Raw genomic sequence first — 8,647 nt, 5'->3', positions numbered from 1 at the left:
CTAGCTAGGCGGGGCTCCTATAGAGGTTGGTATTCAGGGCCGGGTTGTTCAAAGCCCGATTAAGTTGACCCAGGATTAGCGAGAATTTTGATTTCAGTTTTACAACTTTTCGGTTAGATTTGCTGCTTATATTGTTTGTCCTTCAACTTTGAGTTTGAATAACCTACACCTACGCAAAACATAAGCCGTGAAGAACATTATTTTACGAGAGAAATTAATACTTCGGTTAACTTTTAATCCTGGGTTAGCGTTCACCGGGTTTGGATAAACCCGGCCAGGACTTGACTGAAGCGATCAATGAAAACTGAAACTGATTGGCAATATTACTCGCGCCTACGTACAGTCCTTGCCCATTGAGCAAAATCGGCTGACCCTCATTTCCAAGTCTACTCCCTCTCAGACGGAAGTTCGTATTAAAGGGAAAATCCTATCTACTAATCTGCGAAAAGTTGATGAAATTATATTAACCGCTGTAGCGAGGTAGTGAAGCGCGCGGGGGGTGGGGGGTGGGTGGGGGTGACTCCAATATAAAAGGGGACGGGGTGCTTGTCGGTAATTTTGAAAAGAACCCCTAAAAGGTACCAGGAGCCTGTTTTATGCACATGGTTTGAAATTTTTTTCACCGATTCTAAAACAACACATCAACAGACAATCATAATTTTTAATTGCGAAAAAGACGATTACTTCGAATACCTTCTACATGTGATTGTCAAATAAATTTTGTTATATTTTTTCTGCTCAATACCCCTAAAGGTACCGCGAAAGCCCCGGCTGTGGACCTCTTGAGGCTAAACACCCTAAGAGGTACCAAAAACCACTTTTTCAACCCCTAAAAGGTACTACGAGCATCCCGCTCCTTTTGATATGGAAGCCCCCCTCCCCCCCCCCTCCCGATTGACGATTGGAGCGTCAGCCCTTTGTCAGAGGGGATTGTGGGTTGTATTTGTGGTTATTTAGAAAACAGTCCTAAGAAAAAAAAGAGCGCTGATTGGTTAAAAATCGTGTTTCTATAACTCGATAAAAACACAGAACTAGCACGAGCTGTTGAAGTTATGATCGCCTCATAGAAATCGAGAGCAAATAATCTAATTGTTTTAGTAGAATTCTAACTTATTAAATTAACGCAAATAATGGTTTCCAAATATTTTTCGACGCATTATTGAACTTTACGCTTTAACAAAATCGCACGCATTGAATTATCCTTGGCAAATTTGCAGTTGTTTGCGCGCGCGCACCGGTTTTTCAATAATTTCAAGTTTTTAAAGTCAAGAATCCGTTTATGTCCTTCTTTTTGTCTCCTCAGGAATATAATTATCCATTTACATCTAAACTTTCTTCCAAAACTTCGGAAAAACGATAGAAACGTCGCATTTCGTGGACGACCGACAGCTACTGCATTCTAACTAACAATTAGACCCGTAGCCCTTGCGGGCTACGGGTCAATAGCCCATGAGGCAAAGCCGAATGGGCTATAGACCCGTGGCCCCTTAAGGGCGAAGGGTCTAATTGTTTTAGTATCACCCAACTAGTCGGACAGAAAAGGCAATAATAAAGTTAGCAAATGCAAGTTGAAGAAATATTTATTTGGGAATAAAACGAAAGAAAGGGTCACGCTCGATTGCGCCAATTTCGCTACTCGAGGACTATTACTAATAGTCCTCTAGTAGCGTAGCCAACCAAAATGCAGGATTTGCATTAGTCCACTGATTGGGTGATACTAATGACTGATAGTATACGAGTAGCTCAGCCAATCAGATTGCAGCGTTTGCATTAGTATACTAGTAAAATTCTACTAAAACTCGATAGAAACACGGTACATGTTTTCTATTTCTTAAATATTGGAGCAAGGAGTTACGCTACTGCTGGAAACATGGTAAAAGACAACAACAGCATTCATGCATTTTCTTTTGCTTTCTTACTTTGTTCCCGGTGTACCGCTACACTACGACATCACCCGAAAGGTTGTTAAACCAGTTGTTAACTGGAATATATACATTGTGGGGCGAAAAATGGCCGTATTTACCCCCCCCCCTCCCCCCAAGAAGACGATTAATGCGCTTAATTAATTGGAACGTATTGTACTTCTAGGTAAATAAGGAAACGTCAAACGAACTTCACAACTCAATGCGCCTGAAAAACAAAATAAAAGAAACGTATTAATCGTCTATTTAAAGTAAATAATATTAATGAATAAGTAACTTTATTTTAGTGTCAAACGTATTTAGCCCTGTTGTGCCAATTGCTGACGCTGTAAATAAATGAAAAATATCGCAAATGGAACATAAACTATTTTAAGAATCCCAACTGGTGAGAGGCTGGCTATATACGCTACGCGGTCGAGGAGGTGAATTTGAGGCTATCGAGAAATAATCCAGATAGCGGTAGCTATAAGGTGGCCGGAAGGATTTGAACCAGGAACGTCCAAATTTCAAATCAAGCGCCCTAAACTACTCGGGCAGGCCGCCTCCGCAACAGCTCCTACAAGGTATAAGGTAAAGGGAAAATCCTCTCTTGATCTAGGCAAATAGGAGACACATGCGAGGTTGCCTATTTACCGAGTTAGGATTCGAGTTAGATTTCGAGTTGGATTTTCGAGTTGGATTTTCGAGTTGGATCTTTTGGGGGGATTTTTTTGGCGGGATTTCCAATAAATTTTTAGTGGTTTGATGATTTAACTGGTTGACAGGCTAAACACGACTCCTATTGGTCAAGATAGAGCTAGCCAATGGCGCAATGTACTTTTCGATCCTTATTTGTTTGAAGCTCGACCTCGTTATTATTATTTTTTTTTTAACGGCATTTTTCCTAGATTTCTAGGCACTCGATGACTAATCAGTGACATCAGTGTAAAATGGGTTTGACAAGCCTACACGACTCCTACGGTTAGTGACATTTGTACATTTGCCGTTCTCTGTTCGGTCAATCGCCTTTTTTTTGCTTCACTCGTGTTTATGAAGGGCACTTCATGTTGTGTTATAAGGAGGAATTTTAATTTTTTCGAAGGGCAAAATATGAATTTTGCTTCCTTGCATTCTATATTGTGACGCCGGGCCGGGTGTGATTAAAACTGTTTGCAAGTACAGTGGAACCTCGATTCAACGAACCTCTATTTAACGAAGCCTCGATATAACGAACGATATTCTACGTTCCGGCCAAAGTTACAGGAAAATGTATGGAATAGAACCTCGATATAACGAATTCTCCGACATAACGAACATAATCCGGAAGCCCAAACGTAAAATCTACCTAGATATAACGAATTACAATGTCAACACGCGACAGAAGATAAACGCTGAACAGATCAACAGTCAACAAATCCTTGTAATCCTGATGGTAAGGAGACAGCAAACTTTCAGTCAACGGCTTATTATATGTATAGTATGGCAGTATAGTATTTCGACATCAATTAACTTCTGCTCTATCTTTTTTGAAGTCCGGAAATGTTGGGTAGTGCAACATAACAACACTAAAGCCCGTTTCCTTGTTTACATGGACAATCTTCTGTATAACCTCTATGTTGCAACATTTTAAAATCCCTACTCAGAAAGTGTCGTTCTTTTGTAAACAAAAGCTACGTGTCTCCTCAAAAGTGAAAATAATTGATACTGAAAGCCACCATGCTTAATAAATTGCATCTCAAAACGCGGCACTTCTGGGTGACTAAAATTGCATTGAATTGCGTGACAGAAGTCGCTTGTGTTACAAATCAATTATTAACTATGACCTCGATTTAACGAACATTTTGGTCGTTTCCCCTCAAATTCTTTATATCGATATAACGAACCCTCGATTTAACGAACAAATTTGGCCGGTCCCAGCGACTTCGTTAAATCGAGGTTCCACTGTGTATAGTGGGTAGATTCTTATCACGGAATTATATTACTTGTCCTTGTACGTTTTTCTTCTGAGACGCTGTAGCTTTACTTCGTGAAAGCTATACGTTTCTCCAGAAACATTCTTTTGTTTCTTGCAGCTATCTGATCAAAGCTTATGTTTCTCGAGCTCGATGTATAGGTTTATTCCTCCTTTTGGTCGTTCTGGTACCACGTGATTCAAATGTAGCTGTTTACACGCAATAAACAGGCTTTGTTGGCTGTATTGGACTGGAAATCTACGAGACGGTTTACGGAGAAACTCGCCGATTCGTTGCAGCTGGATTACTAGTTTAAAAAAAAACCTACTCTACATCCTTACTCGAAAATCCAACTCGAAACCCAACTCGAAATCGTAACTCGGAAGTTAGTTTGTCTCGACACATGCATAGCACAGACGAACTGGTCTGCACTTTGAATCCTCTCGAATAAAATTTGAAATCAAGTAGCTTCAAGTGGCCGTGACCGACCGGCCTTCTCTCACAATAGCTTTGTTTTGCTGACACACCAGATTTGATGCGTTTCTTATGTAGACGCACTTGATGTTTGACGGATAGAACGACTGAGACACCGTCTTCCTCGTTAAACAAGACCTTAGAACCGGCCCACTGCCAGAGCAGTGCGTAGACTTTACTGTTGCACTGTTCCTCCGCTCCTCTCAGTTTTCTCGATCAAATCCGATCTCCGGCAAAATAAGTAGAATTTTCCAGCGTTGTCGCTTGATTCAAGCTGTTTTCCTGTACTGATGTAGACGCCTTACATAGCCTCCAAAAAGAGAAAAGGAACACTAACAGAAAAATGTTGACCTTAAAAACACCACAATATTTAAACAACTGTGTCATGTGCTCTCGGATTTGCAGCAGTATGTGGTCGTATGTTGCTAAATGGCCGATGGGAACAAATACCTGCCCGGTCAAACAACAACTTCAGCTTTCGCTTTGATCGTAATAAGTTTTGGAAAACGAAATATTCCGTCCGAAAGGAAGGCGAACATTTCAGCTTTCGAGAGGACATTTCAAGGCGCTGTTAGCCAGAGGAACAGGCGCTGGAAGACTCCGTTTTGTTCAGGTGAGTGCAATTTTCATAGCTCAGTAATATTTTCGCTTTTGACCGCTACCCTAGCTCAGCTGGGGGTCTAGTTAATAATGTTATATTTAACAAGCTTTGCGATGGAAGTCGGAACATCTATTTATTTTACCTGAAACTGATTTTTTTTTTCTGGAATCAAAGAACAGAGGTCTGAAACTTAATTTCACTTAGTTTTGAAATAGTCCGAGTGAATTATTTGTGTCTTTATAATTACGCAAGAATCGAAAATGCGATTACTGACCTAGATAAAGCGCAAATAACTCAGCATGGTCTCCAGGGTTTTTCAGCTAAAAATATTCTGATGATGAGTCAAGTCAGTCAAGGGAGGCAACCTTTCTTGCCATATTTTGTAGACGTGGGTCTGTTGCATCAATAAGTCGTTGTCTTTTAAACCTTAACCCGTATAATTCTAAACGACGCGTTTGAAGCCATTGTACAATTGTACAAAATCTAAAATGAAGAGCTATAAAGCGCAGAATTCGATGGTAAATGGACCAAAATTTCAAACTTCTAATATATAGAGTTTTTTATGGTAATTTTTTTTTTTTTTTATCGCAAAACGTACTACGACGGCACCGAAAGCTCTGAACGTCCAAGATCGCCAAATCCACCAAAGCTGTAGCACTGGCACATTTATTACTTTACACGTGCGTTTGATCCATGCTTGACGTGAATTGAATTGCGTGCACGAAAACAACAAACACTAACATTAAGAGTCAAATTAAAGTTGTTTGATTTGTCAGACGCATGTCAGATGTTCTTTGGCGTAACGAATGTAAATTTACTCACGATTGATGTTACAGTTGGCATCACGTTGCGTTTGACTGGGTTTTTCTGAAAAATGACCGTGTGGCTAGAATTCACATTTTTCAATGAACTGTCTCTTAATGACTTCACTGCGACAGATCTATTGGTGCACATAACGCACGCATGCTTTTCTGTGACGGTAAGGTATTAAAATTAGCACGAAGGGCTGATCCCTTTGTTTGCCTAGTTATGACTTGGGGTTGTGAACACGAACTTGTTCTCAGACGGCTGACAATTTTGAAACTGCACTACATTCGCATCGGTAAGGCGAGACCATGGAAATTTAAAACAAGAAAATGTTTTCTAAGCGTTCTTGTTCTCTCAGACATCCAAACATGAACAAGGAAAGCGTTTTAATTAAAGAAAATAAGAATATAAGCCCACTATTATGAAATTTATGAATATTTCATTCCTTTGTGTAGCTTTCAAAACTGAGCAGTGAAGTGTTTCAAATGAGATATGCGTAATATGGCGTGATTCTGAAGTGGTCCATTTTTGTTCACTGCGCAAGAATTTAGAAGCACAAAAGTTTAAAAACCGTCTGCTCATCAAGATCTCTCAAGGCTGAAACCGTGAAACAGACGTCATAACAATGCATTTATCAAGAGTTGTCCTGGCTATTTCTTGCGTTTTACTGCAGTTCATTCCTGAAGTTTCGTGCGGTAAGTTCAGTTAGCAATTGATTCGTGTTAAGACTTCCATCTTCTGAAGTACGCCTACTTGGCGTTTTGTAATCGTCTCCCGCATATTCGCTTTGCATGCAAATTATGCTTGTTGAATAACTTCTCTTGTAACTCCGAAACAACGACAAAGTTTACCAAGTTATTTGGCAACAAAGTGTATAAAGTTCTTGAGCATTAATTTCTCAGTATTCGCTGAACACTTAATGTGTCAAATCGTATCCATGTTTTGAAAGTCTTCTGAACGTTGTTAACAATACAAAGGACCTTTGTTAAAGTGAGGTACATAAATAACGGCGGAAAATTTATAATTGGCTTGGAATGGCATGTTGACTTCAGTGTTGTGAAAAGTGTTCTTCCACTAGAAAGAACGAGCATTTCGTTCACTTCATCTTGATCCAAGCTGTCGTGGGCCATCAGTTTTAACTATACTGTATGATTTCCGCGTATTCGTTTAAGCTTGACATATAATCTTTAGAGGAGCGAAAGAATTTGCTGACTTTTATGAGGCCATAAATTGCCAAACAACCACATCTTACCAGTCGTACCTAGAATTGAATTGAAGGGTTATTTATCTAGCACTGTTGTCTCGACTTCGTATATTTAAATATAGTCGGGTAATAAAATTTCCATGTACCTTTATGACGATAAAGCTGATCACAACAGCTAAGACTACGTTTTTCATTTTTTTTCTGATTGTAAATGGCCTTACAAAAGATATACTACAGCTTTGGAAGAATCTAAAGGCCTTTAATTTACTGGCTTGAGACCTGAAAAGAAACTTAAACATTCGATCTGAATTGAAAGCCTTCTGAATTGGCAAACAAAAGGACCTCTGAGCGTTCCAAAACATACATCAAAGAGACAGACCGCAATTGAGCAAGATTACCCGAAAAACTGGCAAATTAAACTGAACTTTTATCACGTATAAAAGCCAACAACCTTGGTTAAGTTATTGTTTTAAAGTAATAACGAAAACGTTTATTTCAGATGGAGATCTCGGCACTACTGATTACGTTGCTATCGCTGTGTCCTTGGGCATGACAGTGTTCATTTTGGCTGCAATAGTGTTCTTCTTGTGGCGTGCCCGAAATAGGTCCGAAATGGGTACAAACAACACGAGCGGACGAGTAAGTATTAAGTTTTCTAAAGCCACTTTTAATGTTGGAGCTGGAAAACAAGTAAAATGGGATATTAGTTAACATGATAGTTCTGTAATTTTGTTCTTCCAATCCGAATGAAGAGTATTAACATAAGGTCCGTGCCGTGATATAGTTGATATGAGAAGAAATGTTACTTTTGATTTATGAATTTGATTTAACATGATATTTTATTTTATGCCATGATTTTAATGTCAAAATAAACGTATTGTTTTGTCTTGGGATATGTAGTAATCCCATAAATAATACTTTCTTTTATTACTACGTCAAAACGCAGGCTAAGACAATATAGGTCTGTATCATCTTGGGAAAAAAAAGCCGATGCAACTTTGAAGCTATAAATTATGCTAGGTGCGATTACGCGAATTCTCTGACGAAAGCATTAATTGAACACAATCTCTCTACAGAACAATCCCGCTGTTACTGAAGACAACGAGGGTGAAGTGCGTGGAATAAGTCTGTCAAAAATTTGAAACAGTGAACGCTTGTAGAACGCTGCAAGACTGAAGGTTTTTTGAAGCACAGCATTCCTTACTACTTTTTCTAGCTTACTTGATTATAGCAAGTGTGCTATGGATACTTTGTCAAGATTCCTTAGTTTAACTACAACTGTAAGGCACTAGTAGAAAAACAACGACAACAACAATAACAATATTATTTATACCGTAGAAAAAAAAAAGAAGTAGAAGGAAATAAAATAATTTTGAGGTATTAGTTGGCATTTTAGACCAAAGAGACTTATGAATTACCTCCGCTGTAATGCAGAACTGAGCTGAATATTATTTATATGCAATTTACCGGTTTGTGTAGCACACATTTCGTTGAGTTCAGTTTTGAAATGTTTTGTAATTTGACACAAATGACTCAGAAGTCAGATTGTTGTAGATATGTAAGATAGTTAGCTAATATGCTTTTGTAACTATAAGTACTCTCAAGTGCAATCTTCAAAATTGTGTCATTGTGTCACTAGAGACAAGAGCATTTAAAAGAATTAAAGTTCTCATCTCTTGGTTTGTTTCTTTGAGTGAGAAACTTTTCT

At 38.8% G+C, this 8,647-nt stretch overlaps 2 protein-coding genes across 2 annotated transcripts in view; both read left to right on the top strand.

Annotated features, from left to right (window-relative positions):
* The window catches only part of LOC145465918 (uncharacterized), an 11,644-nt gene extending 11,143 nt beyond the window's left edge, over positions 1 to 501 (top strand). The window contains exon 5 of the mRNA XM_081449686.1: positions 1 to 501. This exon is cut by the window's left edge and continues 4,449 nt beyond it. The gene's annotated coding sequence lies outside the window, so the exon portion shown is untranslated.
* Positions 1 to 8,626, top strand: part of LOC145465919 (uncharacterized) — a 13,077-nt gene extending 4,451 nt beyond the window's left edge. The window contains exons 2-4 of the mRNA XM_081449687.1: positions 4,733 to 6,430; positions 7,439 to 7,578; positions 8,016 to 8,626. Of these exons, the coding sequence (XP_081305813.1) occupies positions 6,361 to 6,430; positions 7,439 to 7,578; positions 8,016 to 8,081 (276 nt within the window). The 5' untranslated portion in view covers positions 4,733 to 6,360 and the 3' untranslated portion in view covers positions 8,082 to 8,626. The remainder of the gene's footprint in view (positions 1 to 4,732; positions 6,431 to 7,438; positions 7,579 to 8,015) is intronic.
* Positions 8,627 to 8,647: the final 21 nt, after the last annotated feature.

The sequence above is a fragment of the Orbicella franksi genome, chromosome 13 (assembly GCF_964199315.1).
Source record: "Orbicella franksi chromosome 13, jaOrbFran1.1, whole genome shotgun sequence".
NCBI lineage: Eukaryota > Metazoa > Cnidaria > Anthozoa > Scleractinia > Merulinidae > Orbicella > Orbicella franksi.
This window is presented reverse-complemented; position numbering and strand designations above follow the sequence as displayed.